General features: G+C 44.1%; 2 protein-coding genes across 2 annotated transcripts; one reads left to right on the top strand and one right to left on the bottom strand.

The window, feature by feature from the left end:
- Positions 1-103: 103 nt before the first annotated feature.
- On the bottom strand, positions 104-1111 carry LOC113431526 (olfactory receptor 5V1-like). Its single transcript, XM_026693836.2, has one exon. It carries the CDS (start codon positions 1109-1111, stop codon positions 104-106), a length of 1008 nt encoding a protein of 335 aa, XP_026549621.2.
- Positions 1112-21797: 20686 nt separating this feature from the next.
- On the top strand, positions 21798-22733 carry LOC113428179 (olfactory receptor 5V1-like). The gene has a single exon (XM_026690738.2). The coding sequence runs from the start codon at positions 21798-21800 to the stop codon at positions 22731-22733; it is 936 nt and encodes a 311-aa protein (XP_026546523.1).
- The last annotated feature ends 26 nt before the right edge of the window (positions 22734-22759 follow it).

Below are 22759 nucleotides of genomic sequence, written 5' to 3'. Positions count from 1 at the left end.
AGCTCCTACTAAAGTAGATTTTCTGGAAGTTCCTCTGGCCTCCTGCATTCTCCTCTTGGCAAGGGCAGGAGACGAAGAAGCTGCCTTATCAAATTCACTATAGTCATTTTGATAGGTTGGAGGCATAATAAGTCTTCAGGCCACTCAGAAGCTTCTGCAGGGCTTCCTTGACCTCCTTATTACGGAGGCTGTAGATTAAGGGGTTCAACATAGGGGTGAGGATACAATAGAGGGTGGAGATTAAGGTATCGATCCCTAAGGAGTAGCCCACACTGGGACGGTTGTAGTTCACGTTGGCCATGCCAAAGTAGATAGTGACCACAACCAAGTGGGCAGCGCAGGTGGAGAAGGCTTTGCTCCTGCCGGTGTTAGAACGGATCTTTAGGATGGCTGAAACGATGTACATGTAAGAGAAGAGAATGAAGAGGAAAGGACTCAAGCCCATGAAGATGCTGGCCAAGTGGAGAGTCAGCTCATTGACGTAGGTGTTGCTGCAGGCAATTTTCAGGAGGGGTGGAACATCACAGAAGATGTGATCGATGTGGTTGGCCCCACAGAAGTCCAAATTGGTGGCCAGGGTTGTGTGGAGTGAGGAATCAAGGAAGCCCCAGATCCAACATGCGACAGCCAGAGGGACACACACCTGGCTGCTCATCAGAGTGTTGTAATGCAAAGGTTGGCAAATGGCAGCGTAGCGGTCAAAGGACATAATGGCCAAAAGGGCGCATTCAGATCCTGCAAACATCATCAGGAAGAACATTTGAGCCATGCACTGGTTGTATGAAATGGTGTTGGTCTGGCGCAAGAAATTGACCAGGATCTTGGGGACCGTGACAGATAAGTAACAAACATCTAAGCAGGACAAATGGCTGAGGAAGAAGTACATGGGGCTGTGAAGACGTGAGTCCACCTGGATCAAGGTGAAGATGGTGGCATTGCCAATTAGGGTCACCAGGTAAATGGCTAGGAACAGCACGAAGAGGTAGATCTGGCCACGTGGAACACCTGAGAAACCAAGAAAGATGAACTCAGCCACCTGAGTATGATTCCTGGCCTCCATGGAAACTACAGTGTTGATCTGCACAGGGAAGGAAAGGGTGTTTAAGAGCATGGCAGCACATGGGAGGTTGTGAGGATTGGCCTGTATACTTCCGTAAGGACTTACCTAGTTTAGTAATGAAAGCAACCACATTCAGAGAGCACCAAGGGCTTCACAATCTTCCTCCTCCTTCCTTACTCTGTAGAATCCACTCCCTTCTAGCACGGATGCTGTGACCTATCTGGGTCACAGAACGTCTGCAGGAAAACAACTAAGCTCAGAGAGCTCCAAGGATTCCACAGTCCTCCTCCTCCTGCCCCTCCTCCTCCTTCCTCCCTCCTCCTCCTCTCGACTAGACCCACTCCCTTCTAGCACTGATAATGTTCCTACTTGGGTCATGAAACAGCTGCAACAAAACCACCAAGGACCTCACAGTCATTGACCTCTTCCTCCTCCTCCTCCTCTTCTCTGTGAACAATAAATATAACCTTATTTTCAATAAAATTAATTAGTCCTTCTGGCCTGCATTGTCCACCTTAGGAAAGAGTGGAGTGGAATGGAGTGGAGTGGAGTGGAGTGGAGTGGAGTAGAGTAGAGTAGAGTAGAGTAGAGTAGAGTAGAGTAGAGTAGAGTAGAGTAGAATAAGGAATAGAATAGAATAAGGAATAGAACAGAACAGAATTGAATATTGAATATTGAATATTGAATATTGAATATTGAATATTGAATATTGAATATTGAATATTGAATATTGAATGGATTGGAATGGATTGGAATGGATTGGAATGGAATAGAAAATAGAATAGAAAATAGAAAATAGAATAGAATATAGAATATAGAATAGAATAGAATAGAATAGAATAGAATAGAATAGAATAGAATAGAATAAGATAGGATAGGATAGGATAGGATAGGATAGGATAGAATAGAATAGAATAGAATAGAATAGAATAGAATAGAATAGAATAGAATAGAATAGAATAGAATAGAATTTGCTGGCTGAGGAATTCTGGGAGTTGAAATCCACAAGTAGAAAGTTGCCAAGGTTGGAGATCCCTGGCATAGAGAGCATTTGGTTAAAATAGACAAAGAAATATGGCAGTGATGGTAATGATAGAATACAGAGCATAGAATAATAGAGTTGGAAGGGACCTTGGAGGTCTTCTAGTCTAACCCACTGCCTAGGCAGGAAACTCTACACCATTTGGTTGTCCAGTCTCTTCCTGGAAACCTCCAGTGTTGGAGCTCCCACAACTTCTGTTCCATTGACTAATTATCCTCACTGTCAGGAAATTTCTCCTTACTTTGAGTTTGAATCTCTCTCTTTAATTATCTTCCGCCCATTATTTACAAATAAATGCTCTGTCTTACATATTGGCAAAAAAATCAGAAAATAAAATACAAGCTGAATAGTCAAGATCTTGTTGATGACCCAAGCTCTGTAAAGGACCTTGGAATACTCACCTCTAATGATCTAAGTGCTAGAGCCCACTGCAACTACATAGCCAAAAAGGCATTAAGAGTTGTTAACCTAATCCTCACGTAGCTTTTTCTCTGGTAATATCACACTACTAACCAGAGCATACAAAACATTTGCTAGACCAATACTCGAATACAGTTCATCAGTCTGGAACCCACACTACGTATCTGATATTAGCACAATTGAGAAAGTCCAGAAATATTTCACAAGAAGAGTTCTCCACTCCTCTACTCGTTATAGAATACCTTATGCCACCAGACTTGAAATTCTAGAACTAGAAAACCTTGAATTACGCCGTCTTCGGTCTGATTTAAGCATGGTATATAAAATCATACATTGCAATGTCCTACCTGTCAATGAATACTTCAGCTTCAACCATAACAACACAAGAGCACACAATAGATACAAACTCAAAGTTAACTGCACCAAACTTGATTGCAGGAAATACGACTTCAGCAATAGAGTGGTCAATGTCTGGAATACTCTACCCGACTCTGTAGTTTCTTCCCCAAACCCCAAAAACTTTAACCTTAGACTGTCTACTATTGACCTCACCCCTTTCCTAAGAGGTCTGTAGGGGCGTGCATAAGCGCACCAACGTGCCTACCGTCCCTGTCCTATTGTTTCTCTTATTCTTTTTATTTTTCTTATATGTACCCATTTCATGTATTCACAACTATGTATACATTTATACTTATTATCTTGTAAACAATTGACAAATCAAATAAATAAATAATAAATAAATATTTCTTGTCCGACCCTCAGATGCTTTGGAAAATAGGTTGGTTCCCCTCTTCTTCTTTTTATAACAGTTTGTTGATGTCTTTTCACATTACATACATACGTGCTTAGAGAACAGAGCATTGTCTGGATCATTTTGCTTATATAATAATACTTTCCTGCTCCTAATTTCTACCTCTATTATCCAACCATTTGTAAAACAAATCCCATGTTGGAAAATGCTCCGTATCTTCTGTTTCTTTCATCTTTAATGTCAATCCATTCATTTCTGCACAATCTAATTTTTTTAACTCCAACTTCTTCTGTGGGTATGTGCAAATGCCATTCTTGCTGCTATATGTAATATTCCATATTCCATACATATGTAATATTGCATATATGTTCCCTTTGTCATACTTTTCTGGTACTATGCCTAACAAAAATATTTCTGGCTTATGATCAAAGTGCTGCTTTCACATTTTTTCTAACCATGTGTGTAGGTCTCCTCTCCTTTGTGTCAGTACCCAACCTCTACTAGCACACAACCAAAAAGTGGCAACTGCAGATGTTTTAAAGAGGCATGAAACTGCAGCAATGGAGGACAGTAATATATCAGGAGACAAACTCACCCAACGTTTCCTTCAGAAAGCTTCTAGCTGGTCTTACTGATGCATCTAGGACCATCACAGACAAATAGAGACAGGAGGTCTGGAATAATCAGAGGTTGACAAAGGAAGCTACAGGAAGAATAACCATGCTCACACATAAAAAGGATTTCTTGTGACATTTTTTTGAAATAAAAGGAAATAAAAAGAATATCTGTTTCCTGATCAAAATGACCCAGGATGGACAGATAAGAAAGAAGAGGGTTAATTATACAACTTATTTCCTGTGGCTGCCAAAGTCCCACTTCCTGCATTGGAACCAGCACTCCCCACCACCATCAAGTCGTGCCAATTTTAAGGAAGATGTGCAAGTTACACCTCAGCTTCCTCATTGCACCATCAAAGGCATGAAGCATGTAGAACATAGAACACCATCAGAGTTGGAAGGGACCTTGGAGGTCTTCTAGTCCAACCCCTGCTCAATCAGGAGACCCTATACCATTGCAGACAAGTGGCTGTCCAGTCTCTTCTTAAAAGCCTCCAGTGATGGAGCATTTACAATTTCTGGTGGCAAGCTGTTCCACTGGTTAATTGTCCTCACTGTTAGGAAGTTTCTCCTTATTTCTAGGTTGCTTCTCTCCTTGATTAGTTTCCATCCGTTGCTTCTTGCCTTCAAGGGCTTTGGAAAATAGCTTGACTCCCTCTTCTTTGGGCAACCCCTCAAATACTGGAACAGGGTTATCACATCTCCCCTAGTCCTTCGTTTCACTAGACCAGACGTCCCCAATTCCTGCAATTGTTTTTCACATGTTTTAGCCTCCAGCCCCTTCATCATCTCTGTAGCTCTTTGTAGGTCTAAGCATCCCTTTTTAACCAATAACTGGATACAGAAATGGATCTGATGGGAGGACAATAAATTAAATCTCAATACAGTCAAGAGAGTCCAGGAAGAGCACTCCCGTCCAGAAGACGGAGTTTTCTATTCATGGAGGCAGCTTTGAATCTGGATAGTCAGACGGAGAAGGATGTGGATCAGGGCAGACACACCTGGTTGTTTCCAGCCAGACTTCTCTTCCCTTTGCAACCACAGAGTTTGTTTCCCTGTTGCACACAGAGCTCAAGATCTTTGGCAAGGAGCAGCCAACCATCACTCACTGTAACCTCTCGCTTAACAAAGGAAGGCCACAAGGCGATGTTTCTCCAGCCCTTTGAACACCCTTTGTTGACCCAGTCTTACCTGTGGAGTACCTGACTCTTGCACCCCCAGCAGAATGAATCTGGTTGTGAACATTGTGAGAGAAAACATTTAATGTTCAACCAGCCAGGCTCCTGAGGGACTCCTTGCTAACAAGGAGAGAGAAATGTAAGCACGACAGGAAGAAGTTTCCTAGAAAATTCCTTCTTTTCATTTGAAAAGTTGTTCACTCGGACAAGAAAAAACAAACACACAGGTATAGAACAGGTTGAACACCTGGCTCAACAGCAGTAAATGTGAAAGGGACCTTGGACTCCTAGTAGATATTCACTTAAATATGAGCCAACCATGTGCTGCAGCAGCCAAAAAAGCCAATGCATTAATTAATTAATTAATTAATTAATTAATTAATTAATCCTAAATTGCATTAACAGAGGGATACAACCGAGATCAAGGGAGGTACTAATACCACTCTATAAAGCCTTAGTAAGACCACACCTAGAGCACTGCGTCCAATTTTGGTCCCCATACTATAAAAAAGATAGTTGAGACTTTAGAAACAGTGCAGAGAAGAGCAACCAGGATGATTAGGGGACCGGAGACCAAGAAGAGGTGGTATATTCAGCAGGTTCTGACCAATTCTGGAAAACCGGTAGCAGAAATTCTGAGTAGTTCACAGAACCAGCAAATCTCGCCTCTGACTGGCCCGCCAACCCCATCTCTTCTCCGCTCCCATTGAGTCCCAGCTGATCGGCTGGGTCTTCTTTGGTTGCCCTGCACAGGAAAACAGAGCTGGAAAGCAGGTGAGTGGGGTGGAAAAGGAATGGGATTTTGCAGTAACCTGGGGAAAATTACTGCAAAATCCCATTCTCTCTCCACCCCACTCACCTGCTTTCCAGCTCCGTTCACCTGTGGGAAGAGAATGGAGATTTTACAGTATCCTTCCTCTGCCACGCCCACCAAGCCACGCCCACAAAACTGGTAGTAAAAAATTTGAATCCCACCACTGAGGCCAAAACATACGAAGAATGGCTGCAGGAATTGGGTATGTCTACTCTTGTTTTTTTTAAGGATTAGAAGTGACAGGATAGCAGTACTCCAGTATTTCAGGGCTTCCCCAAAGAAGAGGGAGTCAAGCTATTCTCCAAAGCACCTGAAGGAAGGACAAGAAGCCAAGGGTGGAAACTCATCAAGGAGAGAACCAACCTGGTCGTGGCTTAACTCTCTTTCAGCGACCACTCAAGGGTGTGACTTAGAGGTGGTATTCAGCAGGTTCTGGCCAGTTCTGGAGAACCGGTAGCGGAAATTTTGAGTAGTTCGGAGAACTGGCAAATCCTACCTCTGACTGGCCCCGCCCCAGCTATTCTCCACCTCCCAAGTCCCAGCTGATTGGCTGGGTCTTCTTTCATTGCCCTGCACAGGAGAACGGAGCTGAAAAGCAGGTTAGTGGGTGGGGAGGGAAGGGGATTTTGCAGTAACCTTCCCCTGCCACGCCCACCAAGCCACACCCACAGAACCAGTAGTAAAAATTTGAATCCCAACCACTGGTATGACTGCTGAAAAATACAGTTATGACTGGTCTTCAAACTAGCAGCCATTACAGCCTCTGACACTGGGGAAGCCAGCAGGAAATTGCAAGTCTTAGTCATTTGATGTTGCACTTAATGACCCCTGGTGATTCACTTAATGACCACAATGGAACATTAACATCATATGTTTGGCATGTTACTGGCTTAGCAGTGGAGTTGTTGGACTCCACTGCAGTCAGTAAGTGAGGACTAAAGAAAAGCTTTTCTCCTGCCCAGTTGTGTCCAGCTTTAAGGGGCATTGCTCATATCCAATTCACAGCCAAAGAGTAAGCATTGTCCAAAGAAATTTTATGGTCATCTGGCCAGCATGACTATTAGCCAAGGTGTATCAAATGCTGTTGCCTTCCCATCAAAGTGGTACCTATTTATCTACTCACATTTGCATGGTTTCAAACTGTTAGGTGGGCAGGAGCTGGGCCACATAATGGGAGCTCACCGTGCCATGAGATACGTGGGTCTCGAACTACCAAACTTTCATTTGACAAGACTAGCATCTTGACCACTCAGCCACTGCGCCCCTTATAAAGTGGGGACTGCCTGTTTATAGATGCAAAATCCATTAAACAATGATCAGAAGGGACCACTCAACTGACCCCCAATACATGGGGAAGAGCCAGGTCTTAACAGCTTAACAAAGATAACAATTCTGCCACTTGTTAGGAATTATTTATCTGTCATCTTTCTGTCTCTGTCTGTCTGTCTGTCTGTCTGTCTGTCTCTCTCTCTCTCTCTCTCTCTCTAATCTATCTTATATTTATCTATCTATCATCTATCTATCTATCTGCCTCTGTCTGTCTGTCTTATATCTATCTAATCCATCTATCTATTTGCCTCCCTCCCTGTCTATCTATCCCTATCTATCTATCATATCTAATCTACTGATTTGTGAAATTTATTAGCTGCCCATCTTACAACACAGTAACACTGGGAGACTTACAAGATTACCACTTATTCTCCAAAGCAGGACAAGAAGCAAGGGATGGAATCTAACCAAGGAGAGAAGCAACCTAGAACGAAGGAGGAATTTCCTGACAGAAAGAGAAGAATTACACAAGTGGAAGAGCTTGCCTCCCAGAAGTTGTGGGTGCTCCAACAATAGAGGTTCTTAAGAAGAGATTGGACAACCATTTGCCTGAAATGGTATAAGGTTTCTTGTTTGGGCAGGGGTTGGACTAGAAGACCTCCAAGGTCCCTTCTGTTGTGGATCAATAAAGTGTAACTGGGCCAAATGCAAAGCAGGGTTGGAAAGCCTGCACACCTGATTGGTCCTTAAACAACGAACAGGGATTGGTTCATAACAAGCCCCTGATTGGCCAATATTAGGCCACTTCTTATTGGGTATTAGTTAAACTTGTTTGCACATATTATTGGTTAATGGGGTAGCAGCCAACCCTATAAAAGGGTTACTGCTGCCCATAGCCTTGCTCTGTTCTGTTCTATCTACTATTATTAAAGAGTTGAAGTCACTGGTCAGATGTCTGGTCTCCATTATTCTCCAAACTTAACACTGGTGACGAGGATGGGATACGGAGACTGAAGAGCTGACTGATCTACAGAGCAACTAACAGAGCACGTGGTCGAACACGCACCATCAACGGCAACATGGCCAGTGGTGCCGCACCACCCGCTCCATTCGACCCAGAAACCGAAGAATGGGAGTCATACATGGATAGGTTCCAGATGTTTCTGGAGACCAACAACTTGAAAGATGCAACAGCCAGCAAAAAAGAGCTGTATTTCTAACCCACTGTGGGCCCACCATGTTTAAAATGGCAAAATCACTTGCCAAGCCAGCCGAAGTAAAAGCGATGGACTGGGACGTCCTCGAGCCTTTGCTACAGGCCCATTACGCGCCCACCATACCAACCTTAGTCAGAAGGCACGAATATTACCAGAGGGTCCAGCGGAAAGGCGAAAGTCTTGCCAACTACATCGCAGACCTCTGAAACCTTGGAGGCCTCTGCGGATTCTCTAACTTAGAAGAAGCCCTCCGAGACCGCCTAGTTCTGGGCCTAGAAGACTGCACAACCCAGAGCAAAATCATGGCTAAGGGGGACATCAGCCTCACCGATGCCATTAAAGAAGCCACGGCAGCAGAAGCAACAAAAAGTCGGCAGCCCGAATACGCCGCACAAGCGCACCGCCACGTCAACTCGCCAATGATACCTCGCCGCTCAGAGAGACACCCGGTATCGACTCACCACAAAGACCTAGAATCCCCGTCAGAAAGTGATGAGGAAGAGGTCAACCGACTCCGAACTGAACGAGACCAGTTCCCACAACGCGCACTTCGACCTTGTGCAGGATGTGGAGCGAATCACCCACAATCCAGCTGCAAATTCCTCGACGCACTCTGCCGCGTTTGCGGGAAAAGAGGTCACATCGCAAAGGTTTGCAGAAGCAAACAAAACTCCAACTCCAAACCCCGACAGGCCGAATGCCAGTTTTCAGGATTCGTCGGCACACCCCGAGACAAACTGAATCACCAATGGGGAAGCCACTCCTACAGAAACAAACCGTCCACCACTTCCACCAGGCGGAAGAAACCAGTCGGGAAGAGACCCACCAGACAATTACAATAGGCCACGCCACATCCCTAGATGCCGGGAAAATCAAAGTGAAGGTCGCTATTGAAAACAAACCTTGTGTGATGGAGGTGGACTCAAGATCATCCCTCTCGATGGTGTCTTGGAAGACGCTCCAACAGCTCATTCCGACGATTCGCCGCCAAGACCTCAACCCTCAAAGGGTTATACTCAAAGATTACCAGGGTAACGAATTCCCGTCGCCGGATCCCGCCGATTCCAGGTCTCTTTCAAGGACCGCACCGTCGCACTGCCACTGACTGTCGTTGACCATGACCGGCCTAGTCTTTTAGGCCTGCAATGGTTCGAGCCGCTCGGGATCACTGTAGCCAGAGTTCACCGTGCCGAGAGCAACAATTGGGAGGAAGCCTCGTGCAAGAATTCCAAGACGCGTTTCGCGAACGGACTAGGCAAGTACAAGGGGACCCCAATCTCATTTAACCTGAACCCTGAAGTAGCACCCATCTGCCTTAAGCCGCGTCGGGTGCCGTTCGCCCTGAAACCTAAAATCGACGAACAACTCGATAAGCTAATAGCACAGGGCGTCTTGGAACCCACCCACCACGCCCGGTGGGAAACCCCAATAGTGACGCCTATCAAGCCTGATGGGTCACTGAGAATTTGCAGAGACTACCGGGCCACCTAAACCACGCACTTCAGCAAAGTGCATATCCAGTGCCGGTGGTGCAACACCTGCTCCATTCCCTGGGGGCGGGAAAATTTTCACTAAATTAGACCTAGCGCGGGCATATCAACAATTGCCTGTAGATCCGGCCACCGCAGAGGCGCAAACTATCATCACGCATAGGGGCGCATTTAAATGCAACCGGCTACAGTTCGGGTGAGCGTCGCTCCAGGAATCTTTCAGAGCTTAATGGAAAGGCTGTTACAAGGAATAAGAGGGGTCGCACCGTATTTCGATGATGTACTCATCGCCGCCCTAACAGAGACATTCTAGAAAAACGACTCCGAATGGTCTTACAAAGGTTCCAAGACGCCGGCCTCAAAGTCAAAAAAATAAATGTCAGTTATGTACAGAAAGGGTGGAGTTTTTAGGTTACCTCCTGGACAGTCAAGGAATCCATCCCACTGAGGACAAATTAAAAGCAATTAAGAAGGCCCCCACTCCAAGGAACAAGGCAGACCTACAGGCGTTCCTTGGACTTCTCAATTTTTATAACGTCTTTTTACCCAATAAAGCAACGGTAGCTGAACCATTACACAGACTTTTAGACAAAAAAGCAACGTGGGTTTGGGGACAACGTGAACAATACGCTTTCCAACAAGTAAAGAAATTGCTGACTTCTGATTCTGTACTTATGCAGTATAACGAGACTCTGCCGTTAACTATTACCTGTGACGCCTCACCTTTTGGGGTTGGAGCAATCCTGGCTCATGTATTACCAAACGGAGCAGAAGCTCCCGTCGCATTTTTTCAGCGTACCTTAGCTAAAGCTGAAAGAAATTATAGTCAGCTTGATAAAGAAGCTTTAGCTATTGTGGCTGCAGTTAAACGATTTCATGAATATGTGTATGGGCGTGCGTTTACAATAATTACTGATCATAAACCACTACTGGGGATTATTGCGGGTAATAAACCAACCCCGTATATATTGTCCCCCAGAATGACCTGCTGGTCTGAATTCTTGGTGGCGTACAACTACACCTTGCAACACCGCCCGGGAAATCAATTCTCCACGCTGATGCATTGAGCAGAACACCGCTTCCAGAATCGGTTGAAGATCCAGCCCCAACCATCACAACGTTGCAAATTGAGACTCTACACGTGCCACCATTGACGGCGAGAGACATTGCCCTCGAGACAAAATGAGATCCGGTCCTGCAACACATCCTACGCTGGGTTGAGCATGGTTGGCCAACAGAACAGCTATCACCTGAATGGGCGCCGTTTAAAGCACGCCAAACCGAACTGTTTTCTCAAAAGGGCTGCATCTTGTGGGGCGATAGAGTCGTAATCCCGGACAAACTGCAACGAGCTGTATTAGCAGTATTGCACGACGGACATCCGGGCATCGTGCGGATGAAAGCACTCGCACGGAGCTATGCCTGGTGGCCGGGAATCGACAAAAGAATCGAGGCCTGGGTCGCTACTTGTCAACGTTGTCAGGACGTCAGCAACGCCCCACCTAAAGCAAGCCCAACCGAATGGGAAACTCCGAGGGGACCATGGTCCCGTATTCATATTGACTTTGTGGGACCTACAAAGGGCACACTTTCCTTATTACAGTCGACGCCTATTCAAATTGGCTCGAGATCCATCGGATGAACACAACGACAACGGATGCAGTTATCAACAAATTAAACAGACTATTTGCCACACATGGTTTTCCGGACATTCTGGTCTCAGATAACGGCCCACAGTTCACAGCATTACCATTTGAACAATATCTTGCTGACCGGGGCATCCGCCATGCACTAACCTTGCCCGCGCACCCTGCGGCGAACGGACGTGCAGAGCGCATGGTACAGTTTGTAAAAAGACCCTCCACAAAATGGAATTCGCGACATTGATGAAAAATCAATCAAATTTTATTACTGCAGCACATCACGCCCCACAGCGTTACCAACAAAACGCCCGCTGAACTTCTCATGGGGCGGAAACTACGATCACACCTTGACCGGCTCCACCCCGCATACGCACCCGAAAAGCCTTTCGGCTCCAGCAGCAAATGCCGGGAATTTAAGGTAGGCGATTTGATCTTTGCCAAAAACTTCTCCGGCGACCCGTTATGGATACCCGCAACCGTCACCCATCTCACAGGGCCTAGATCTTACCGCCTGCTAACAGACGATGGGAGGGTGTGGAAACGCCACATAGACCAACTCCGTTCGAGATTACCACCCAGCGCCCATGGCTCCCGGGTTCACCAACTGAGGGGGAGGAAATATCGAGGAAATTGACTTCGATATGACAGATAGCAGGCCAACGGAAACCCTACGGCCCAGCAAAGTACCGGGAATTGAAGCGGGAGGGAGTTGACTTTCCCATGGGACTTGAACATGGGGAAACCGAACTGCGAAACCCGAAGAAACACTGATGGGCGGAGACAACCCATAACGAAAGCAGCACGGAATCACCGTGCAGCGAAACAGAACTTAATAGAGATCATCCAAACACTCCACCGGAACCAGACTTTGGGCCAAACCTGGTGGAGCCACGTAAATCATCCAGACAGACCAAACGGCCTGTCTATCTTGAAGATTTTGTCACAGCTCCTCAAACGGAGCCCAAGGGGAGGGGTGTTGTGGATCAATAAAGTGTAACTGGGCCAAATGCAAAGCAGGGTTGGAAAGCCTGCACACCTGATTGGTCCTTAAACAACGAACAGGGATTGGTTCATAACAAGCCCCTGATTGGCCAATATTAGGCCACTTCTTATTGGGTATTAGTTAAACTTGTTTGCACATATTATTGGTTAATGGGGTAGCAGCCAACCCTATAAAAGGGTTACTGCTCCCCATAGCCTTGCTCTGTTCTGTTCTATCTACTATTATTAAAGAGTTGAAGTCACTGGTCAGATGTCTGGTCTCCATTATTCTCCAAACTTAACACCTTCCATCTCTGATATGCTGTTATTCACTCTGCAACAGAGTGCAACTTTCAACTCTGAAAACAGAGTTGAAAGTTTTACTGCTCTGGGGCTCAACTCAGTCCCCAAGAACGAAGGCTTATCTCTCTGGACCAGCTCATAGGAGAAGGTGCTGCTGGTGGGAATAACCAGCATTGATGAGAGAAAGTTAGTTATAGTAATTAGTCCAACTTTCTGAAATGATGAAAATAAGAGTTAAGGGACCTTATTATGGGTTTGTGTGCCCAAACAAGCACACCACGGAGGGTGCAATCCAATTCCTTGTCATCACAATCTATTTATAACAAACACAAGAAATGTCATCATTTCTGCTTTGTTATGAAACAGAAGTCAATTAATTAATAAATTAAGTCAAGACTCCAGAATTACCCTGAGGGATTCATTATGTTGAATTCACTTTCCCACATGCGCAGGTGTAAACTTTCTTCCTTAATACATTTTCTCTCTTAAACATCCAGTTTGGAAAAATGTATTTTCTATCCTTATGTAAGTTCTGATGTCCCAGACAAGAAGCATAAACTGTGGTCACTATTGACCTTCTCAGGTAAACTAGACAGGAAACACAACTAGATGACCTAAATCCACTTTATAGGAAGGCAACATTAACGGAATTTCTTCCAAGTACAAACTTCCTGCCCTCAGTTTGTAACTGCTTGATCCATTAGGGCAAGTCCCTTCTAAGTTTATTCCTCTAACCATTATGAAGCTAAGGGCTTGTCGCTCTCTTATCCGATGGTTTCCTAGTCAGCTATCTCCTCTCCTTTTTCCTCAAGGTGATCTTCCATTACCTCTCCTCCTGTTATTTCTGAATTCAAGAGTCCAGGTTGGGGCTGTTCCTGCACTTGGAGATGCAGAATTAGGACCACACCTACAATATTGTATCCTGTTTTAGTCACCACACAATAAAAAAGAGGTTGAGACTCTAGAAAAAGTGCAGAAAAGAGCAACCAGGATGATGAGGGGACTGGAGGCTGAAACATATGGTGGACGGTTGCAGGAACCGGGCCTGGCTAGTCTAGTGAAGAGAAGGACCAGGGGAGACATGATAGGGGTCTTCCAATATCTGAGGGGCTGCCACAGAGAGGAAGGGGTCAAGCTGTTCTCCAAAGCACCCGAAAGCCAGACAAGGAATAATGGATGGAAACTGATCCAGATTCAACCTGGAAATAAGGAGAAACTTTCTGACAGGGAGAACAATCAACCAAATAGAACAGAAGTTGCCTTCAGAAGTTGTGGAAGCTTCATCACTGGAGGCTTTCAAGAAGAGACTGGACTGCCGTCTGTCAGAAATGGTGGAGGGTGTGCTTGGGTGGCGGGTTGGGGGTTTTACTAGATGAACTACAAGGTCCATTCCAACTCTGTTAACCTGAATCTGATTGATCAACCCTTCAGCCCTGCCTCCCCACCCATCAGATTCTGGTCCTTCATCACTGCTTCTTCTCTTCAGCCTCTGCCCAGAGATTCCTTGTACCCCTTTGCCCTCCCAAAGGGCATTTCCTTGTACAGGTGGTAGAGAGGAACTCCTTTCCGGAGGGCAAAGAACAGGTCATCTGTGACTAGGTGAGTTAGAGGCTAGAAGACCGAAGGCTGCCTCTTCAGACATTTATTTATTGATTTATTGATTTATGTCAATTGCTTACAAGATAATAGGTATAAGTAAAAACATAGTTATGAATACAAGGATACATGTAAGAAAAATTAAAAAAAACAGTAGGACAGGGACAATAGGCACATTGGTGCGCTTATGCATGCCCCTCTACAGACCTCTTCGGAAAGAGGTCAATAGTAGACAGTCTAAGGTTAAAGTTTTTGGGGTTTGGGGAAATCTGGCAATGGAGCTTCAGCTGTCCCCCTTGAAGCTCCTCCCATCAGGCCTTCCTGTTTTGGTGTGAGTGGGACTAGGATCAACTTTAGGCTGAGTAGCCCAGACTAGGGCACCAAAGCTTGAGGGAAACCAACATTTATTTATTTATTTATTTATTTATTTATTTATTTATTTTATTTATTTATTTGATTTGTCAATTGTTTACAAGATAATAAGTATAAGTGTATACATAGTTGTGAATACATGAGATGGGTACATATAAGAAAAATAAAAGAATAGAGAAACAATAGGACAGGGACGGTAGGCACGTTGGTGCGCTTTATGCACGCCCCTACAGACCTCTTAGGAAAGGGGTGAGGTCAATAGTAGACAGTCTAAGGTTAAAGTTTTTGGGGTTTGGGGAAGAAACTACAGAGTCGGGTAGAGTATTCCAGACATTGACCACTCTATTGCTGAAGTCGTATTTCCTGCAATCAAGTTTGGTGCGGTTTACTTTGAGTTTGTATCTATTGTGTGCTCTTGTGTTGTTATGGTTGAAGCTGAAGTATTCACTGACAGGTAAGACATTGCAATGTATGATTTTATATACCATGCTTAAGTCAGACCGAAGACGGCGTAATTCAAGGTTTTCTAGTTCTAGAATTTCAAGTCTGGTGGCATAAGGTATTCTACAATGAGTAGAGCCCCTCCTCCAACTCTTTCTAAAAATGCTGATCTTTACCTCATTGGTGGAAGGTGGCACCATCAGTCAAGGGCCTAAAGGTGCCATATATACCTTGAGTTGGGCTGGTTGGGGCTGGGGCTCAGTTGAGTAGCCCAATATATTCAAGAGAAACAGGAAATTGGTTCCAATTCTATGATCCTGATTCTAGGAAGAAGAAGGGGACCCTGTGGGGCTCAGGGAAAAATGCAGAAGCCATTCTTGCCACCATATTCTGGACCAAAAAATGACTCTGCACCAATGAACAACCTTACCCAATGGGTTCAGGCAGACCAGGTGTATCCAATCTTGGACACTTCAAGATCTATTTAAGGATTCTGGAAGGTGAGGTCCTAAGGTGGCCAAGATTGGACACCCCTAATGTAAACATTTAAGTTTGGTGCCAATCCCCACTAACAATAACTAGAATCAACCATGGTAAATTAAGGAAGACCATGCAACACATACCATCTCCATTTTTGGTCTTCATCAAAGTTCAGAAGGAGCTACTGGGAGATCAAAGAGAGGCAGGATGGTTGAATTACCTTTCCCCTGACTCCACTAGAAATAACCAACAAATATGATCAGTGTTGCCTCTATATGGTGCTCTAGTTTGAAACCCAACTGAAGTGGGTCTAGCTAATCTGTTTGCTTCAGAATCCTTTGAAGCCATGGCCCACCAGAAGGTCCAGGATGCAGTGAAATGGATCCTTAGCACTGCCATGTTATGCCTCTCTTCTCACTGGCGGCTGATAGGTTTCAGGGTCAGTGGTGGGAGTCAAAAAAATGTCCTACTGGTTCTGTGGGTGTGGCTTGGTGGGCATGGCAATGGGAAGGGTTACTGCAAAATCCCCTTCCTCCCCACCCCACTAACCTGCTTTCCAGCTCCGTTCTCCTGTGCAGGGCAACCAAAGGAGACCCAGCCGATCAGCTGGGACTCAATGGGAGGCAGAGCATAGATGGGGGTTGGTGGGGCCAGTCAGAGGTGGGATTGGCCAGTTCTCAGAACTACTCAGAATTTCCGCTACTGGTTCTCAGAACTGGCTGAATCCCACCTCTGTTCAGGATGCAATTCAAAGTTCTGGTTGCCCTAATAAAGTCCAATGGTCAGATCCAAAACCAAGAATGACAGGGGTGAAATTTTTAAGCCAAGTTCTTTATTGTTTTGCACTTATAGACAGAATCTGACCAGACTCTGAGGACTCCGGTACTGCATCAACCATATATTTATTTTGTGGGTTTTTTAAATTGTTTGAATGGTTTTTAAAAACTGTTTTCATTGTGTTATGACATCAGAGTCACTTGGTTGAGTTGGGTGGCTACAGTAATCAAATGAATTAATCAATCAATTAATCAATTAATTAATTAATTAATGAGTGAGTGAGTGAGTGAGTGAGTGAGTGAATGAATGAATGAACGAACGAACGAATGCCTGGAGTCTAGCTAGACCTGGTTGGTAAGTTCTACGTGAGATAATTTTGCCCCAGAGGATGCCTGCTGTTTCTCCTCTCAGCTCTGTAGAGGGGGGGTAGAGTCCCAGGCAGGAATATTCCCAGGGTCCACACACACCAAGGCACATTTTCTTCCAGGACCACCACCTGCCTTGCACAGTGCAGGAACCAGGAGTGGCGCTTCTGTTGTGAGAATGAGCTTCTAGCCATCTCCCTTCCTGCTCAGTGGGCAGAGTTTTGACTAAGTCACATCACATCTCATTGTGTGAAAATACAACTGTGGGAGAACAGGGGGAGATGTGATTCTCCTTCACCCGCTGTTGGTCTTCTGCAGCAAAGGTGAGTTGCTTTAGGGTGCACCTAGCATTCTTTTTGGGTTCTTTCTAGAGAGTTGGAAGGGGCCTTGGAGATCTTCTAGTCCAATTCTCTGCTCAGGAAGGACACCTTACACCATTTCAGACAAATGGTTGTCCACTCCCTTCTTTAAAACCTCCACAACTTCTGGAGGTAAGCAGTTCCACTGGTTAATTGTTCTGGGTTGTACTTGGTTAGTTCTCTCCTTGATTAGCTTCCATCCATTGCTTCTTGTCTTGTCTTCAGGTGTTTTGAGAATAGCTTAACTCCCTGTCTTTGTGGCAGCCCCTTAGATATTGCAACACGTATCACCCTTAGTCCTTCTTTTAATCAAACTAGACCTACCCAGTTCCTGCAACCGTTCTTTATATGTTTTAGCCTCCAGCCCCTAAACATCTTTGTTGCTCTTCTCTGCACTCTTTCTTAACATCCTTTTCGGATCATGGTGACCAAAACTGGGTTCAGTATTCCAAGTACGGTCTTAACCTAGGCATTATAAAGTGTTATTAACACTACACAGGATCTTGATTCTATCCTTCTGTTAATTCAGCCTAAGATTCTGTTGGCTTTTTGGCAGCTGCTGCACACGTCTGGCTCATCTTTAAGCGATTGTCCACTAATATCCCTCTCACAGTAACTACTATTGAGCCAGGTACCACCCATTCTCTACCTATGCCTTTGGTTTTTCCTGCCTAAATGTAGATCCTTATTTTTCCCAGTCATTCAGATCATGGTGTCCCTAAGGTGCTTTTCCAAAAGACAACTGGACTTCCTTGGTTTTTTTTTCCTTGAAAACATTTCACTTTTGTGCAGAGGAGAGAGCCACCAAGATGATTAGGGGACTGGAGGCTAAAATATACACACACAAAAAGTTACGGAAATTGGGTATGTTTAGTCTAATGAAAAGAAGGACTAGGGGAAACATGAGAACAGTCTTCCAGTATTTGAGGGGCACCTACAAAGAAGAGAGGATCAAATTATTTTCCAAAACACCAAAAAGTAAGATGAGAAGCTTGCTAAGCTAATCAACCTAGAATTAAGGAGAAATTTCCTAACCATGAGAGCAATCAACCAACCAACAGAACAGCTTGCCCTCAGAAGTTGTGGGTGATCCATCCCTGGAGGTTTTCCAAAAGAGACTAGGCAACCATTTATCTGAAATGGTATATGGTCTCCTACTCAATCAGGGTGGGACTAGAAGACCTCCAAGGTCCCTTCCAGCTGCATTATTCTATGTTCTCATCCAAGAAGCTTCTTTGGTTCTGAAGTGAAACCTGGAAAGGAGAAAGAAGTATTGGGAAGAGGGAGACTTTGGGAGAGAGAAGGAAGTGAGTTGACCAGGAATGCACGATTCAAGCAATGTAGCTTGTGTTTCTCAACCATAATATTTACACATGCATTTTGTTGACAGAAAAACCTTCCTTGCCCAAAGATTGGGTTACACAGCATGGATAAACCAGGTTTAAGGAGACAGTTTTAAGCCAGGATCAGAAAAGGCTTCCCCTCCTGGTCCACCTGGTTTATGATACTGGAACATCCATAAAATCTGAGATAGTTGTGTCTATTTTTCCTACACCCCAAACAACTATACCAAGTCTGCATCAATATAACTGCCCCACAGTCTCAAAATGTTTTCCAGCCTCAAAACATCACAATATCTCCAAGGCTCAAAATACATCTCAATCTCAAAAGAAATTTTTTTTTCCAAAAGGAGACATCCAATTCATAGCTGATCTTGAATAACAGAATACCAGAGTTGGAAGGGACCTTGGAGGTCTTCTAGTCTAACCCCTGCTCAGGCAGGAAACCCTACACCATCCCAGACAAAAGGTTGTCCAGTCTCTTCTTAAAAACTTTGAGTGTCGGAGCATCCACAACTTCTAGAGGCAAGGAGTTCCCCTGGTTAATTGCTGTCACTGTCAGGAAATTTCTGCTTAGTTCTAGGTTGCTTCGCTTTTTGGTTAGTTTCCACCCATTGCTTTCATTACCAAACTAGGCAATATCATTAGTGCTAGAATGGGAGGAGGAGGAGGAGGAGGAGGAGGGTTGTGAGGTCCTTGGTCCAGTGTGATCTCTACTGGTGACTGACCACCCATCCAAGAAACCACTTTTTCCATTCTTACCATACTTGAATATGTCACAATGTACATAATTGAAGGTAGGTTTCGTAGAAGTCCCATAGGGAATGGGACACACCCCAACAGTCAGACCTAGCAGAGAATAGGGATTGCAATTTTAATCCAGTAAATTTTGAAAATGGAGATAAAGATGAAACCAGAATTTTTTTTCCTTTGGAGCTTAATGGAAAAAGACCTGGAGAAAAAAAATGGAACTGTGTTACTATATATGTTGACAGCAGCAAGACTACTGCACTCTCAAAAAATTATTTATTCATTCATTCATTCATTTATTCATTCATTCATTTATTATTTATTTATTTATTTATTTATTTATTTAATTTTTGTCAATTGCTTACAAGATAATAGATATAAGTAAAAGCTTAGTTATGAATACATGGATACATATAAGAAAAAATAAAAGAAACAATAGAACAGGGATGGTAGGCACGTTGGTGCGCTTATGCACGCCCCCTACAGACCTCTTAGGAAAGGGGTGAGGTCTAAGGTTAAAGTTTTTGGGGTTTGGGGAAGAAACCACAGAGTCGGGTAGAGGATTCCAGACATTGACCACTCTGTTGCTGAAGTTGTATTTCCTGCAATCAAGTTTAGTGCGATTAACCTTGAGTTTGTATCTGTTGTTTGCTCTTGTATTGTTATGGTTGAAGCTGAAATATTCATTGAGAGGTAGGACATTGCAATGTATGATTTTATATACTATACTTAGATCGGACCGAAGGTGGCGTAATTCAAGGTTTTCTAGTTCTAGAATTTCAAGTCTGGTGGCATAAGGTATTCTACAACGAGTAGAAGAGTGGAGAACTCTTCTTGTGAAATATTTCTGGACTTTCTCAATTGTGCTAATATCAGATACGTAATGAGGGTTCCAGACTGATGAACTGTATTTGAGTATTGGTCTAGCAAATGTTTTGTATGCTCTGGTTAGTAGTGTGATATTACCAGAGAAAAAACTACGTAGGATTAGGTTAACAACTCTTAATGCCTTTTTGGCTATGTAGTTGCAGTGGGCTCTAGCACTTAGATCATTAGAGGTGAGTATTCCAAGGTCCTTTACAGAGCTTGGGTCATCAACGAGATCTTGACTATTCAGCTTGTATTTTATTTTCTGATTTTTTTGCCAATATGTAAGACAGAGCATTTATTTGTTGAGATTTGAAGTTGTCATTTGTTTGACCATTCTGATACATAGTCAAGATCTTTTGTAGGGTAGCAGTATTGTCTGTGGTATTGAACAGCTTTACATCATCAGCGAAGAGAACGCAATTGCTCTTAATATGATCACAGAGGTCGTTTATGTAGAGTATGAAGAGAGTTGGTCCTAGAACACTGCCTTGGGGAACACCACTATTGACAGGTACAGAATTTGATAGGACGCTCCCAATTTTGACCATTTGTTGGAAGGACACTTCTGTTCCTATCATGAAAAAATGGTGATGGAGTTTGGCTGAAATGGCAAAATTGTTGATTTTGATCAAAGAAAAGACTGGAAGTATTTTTGTTTCCACATGGAAACTTCTTCTGATCTTTGTGCTTGAAGTGGAAAAGAATGAAACTTTGATCTTGGGATTTACTTAATAGATTGATAGATCTTTATAGAAGTGGTTTGTTCACATTATGAAAAAAACAAGTTGTGATTTGATGTTAATCCTTTATTTTACTGCAACAGAGAGAGTCGGAAATCAATGTTTCTTTTTCTTTTTCCCTACTCTTCCTCACTTCTCTTCCTCCCGCTTCCTCTCCAACGTTTTCTTATTCACTTTTGTATTTTAACTTATAGATTAGATTAACAGTGTTGGAAGGGACGTTGTAGGTCATCTAGTCCAACCCCTGCCCAGGCAGGAGACCCTACACCATTTCTGACCGATGGCAGTCCAGTCTCTTCTTGAAAGCCTCCAGGGATGAAGTTCCCACAACTTCTGTTCCCTGGGTTGATTGTTCTCACTGTCAGAAAGTTTCTCCTTATTTCCAGGTTGAATCTCTCCTAGATCAGTTTCCATCCATTATCCCTTGTCTGGCCTTCAGGTGCTTTGGAAAATAAACATGTTAAATGGAGAATAGGGATTTCAACAACAAAGTTCTCCACTGCTTCTTCGTTCTTAATGTGGTCATGAGGTAGATCTTAACATGCTTCCTAATCAATGATCGTTAGATTGTTTTAATGCTCCCCCTTCCATTTCTTTCTCCTTGCTAGGTCACACTGCTTCGACTCATGGGCTTTTATCAAAAGACGGATCATTTCCAAAGCTGTGAGAAAGACATTCATGTCTCTGGTTTTGGCATGAGCTGGACTCTGAAACATCCCAGCAGCTGCTCTGAAAGTGGAAAGCGTTTAACTGACAGAAGCAAAAGTAATAGAGGTGGACATCTCAGCATTTGTATTTTCTTACAAAACCTGAAGATTCCAGATCTAATATTGTGCGGAGGCATTTATATAGAAAAAAGGAAAAAGAAATCTCATTTGGTGTCATCCTTAAGATCTTTGTGACACAAAATCCCTGCATTCCCATGGATTTCAGCAACCACACTCTTGTTACTGAGTTTGTTTTTCTAGGTTTCTCCAACATCACACACGGCCAGGTCTATCTCGCCCTGCTGTTCCTCACCATCTATTTGGTCACCATTCTGGGTAACTTCATGATCATCACTCTCATCCTGGTGGACTCCCACCTTCACAGTCCCATGTATTTCTTCCTCAGCCACTTATCCTGCTTGGATGTCTGCTACTCAACGGTCACCGTCCCCAAGATCCTAGCAAACCTCCTTCTGCAAAGGCACACCATTTCCTACAACCATTGCTTTGCTCAGATGTTCTTTCTGATGGCCTTCTCTGGCTCAGAATGCTGGTTGCTGGCCATCATGGCTTATGACCGCTATGCTGCCATCTGTCAGCCTTTGCACTACTCACACCTCATGAGTTCAAACGTTTGTGTGACAGCAGCTGTAATGATCTGGATCTGGGGCTTCCTGGATTCAGCAGTTCACACAGCCTTGGCTTCCAAGTTACACTTCTGTGGAGATAATCAGATCCACCACATCTTCTGTGACCTCCCACCACTGCTGAAGACTGCCTGTGGTAATGTACACATGAGCCAGATGACCACACACATAGCCACCATATTTGCAGGAATGGCCCCTTTCTTTTGGGTAGTCATCTCCTACTTCTACATCCTTGCCTCCATCCTGCGTATCCGTTCCAACTCAGGTAGACAGAAAGCGTTTTCCACCTGCTCTTCTCACCTGCTGGTGGTCATCCTTTATTTCGGGAATGGGTTGCTAAACTACAACCAGCCCAGTGCTGGCTACTCCCTGGAGATCGACACCCTGATTTCCACAATATATTGCATTGTCACCCCCATGATGAACCCCTTGATCTACAGCCTACGCAACAAGGAGGTGAAGGGTGCTCTTCGGAAGGTCCTGGAAAGACACAGGAGAATATAGGATTCTTCTTGGAAGTTCTAAAGACC

This window comes from Notechis scutatus, chromosome 6 (assembly GCF_049901735.1).
Source record: "Notechis scutatus isolate UNSWTSFEM ecotype Mainland chromosome 6, rNotScu1.2, whole genome shotgun sequence".
NCBI classification, from domain to species: Eukaryota; Metazoa; Chordata; class Lepidosauria; order Squamata; family Elapidae; genus Notechis; species Notechis scutatus.
Note: the sequence above shows the minus strand (reverse complement) of the source record. Positions and strands in the feature narration are given on the sequence as shown.

Excerpts from the sequence above, each read along its gene's own strand:
- LOC113431526 (XM_026693836.2), bottom strand. The coding sequence starts at position 1,111 with ATGCTCTTAAACACCCTTTCCTTCCCTGTGCAGATCAACACTGTAGTT.
- LOC113428179 (XM_026690738.2), top strand. The coding sequence starts at position 21,798 with ATGGATTTCAGCAACCACACTCTTGTTACTGAGTTTGTTTTTCTAGGT.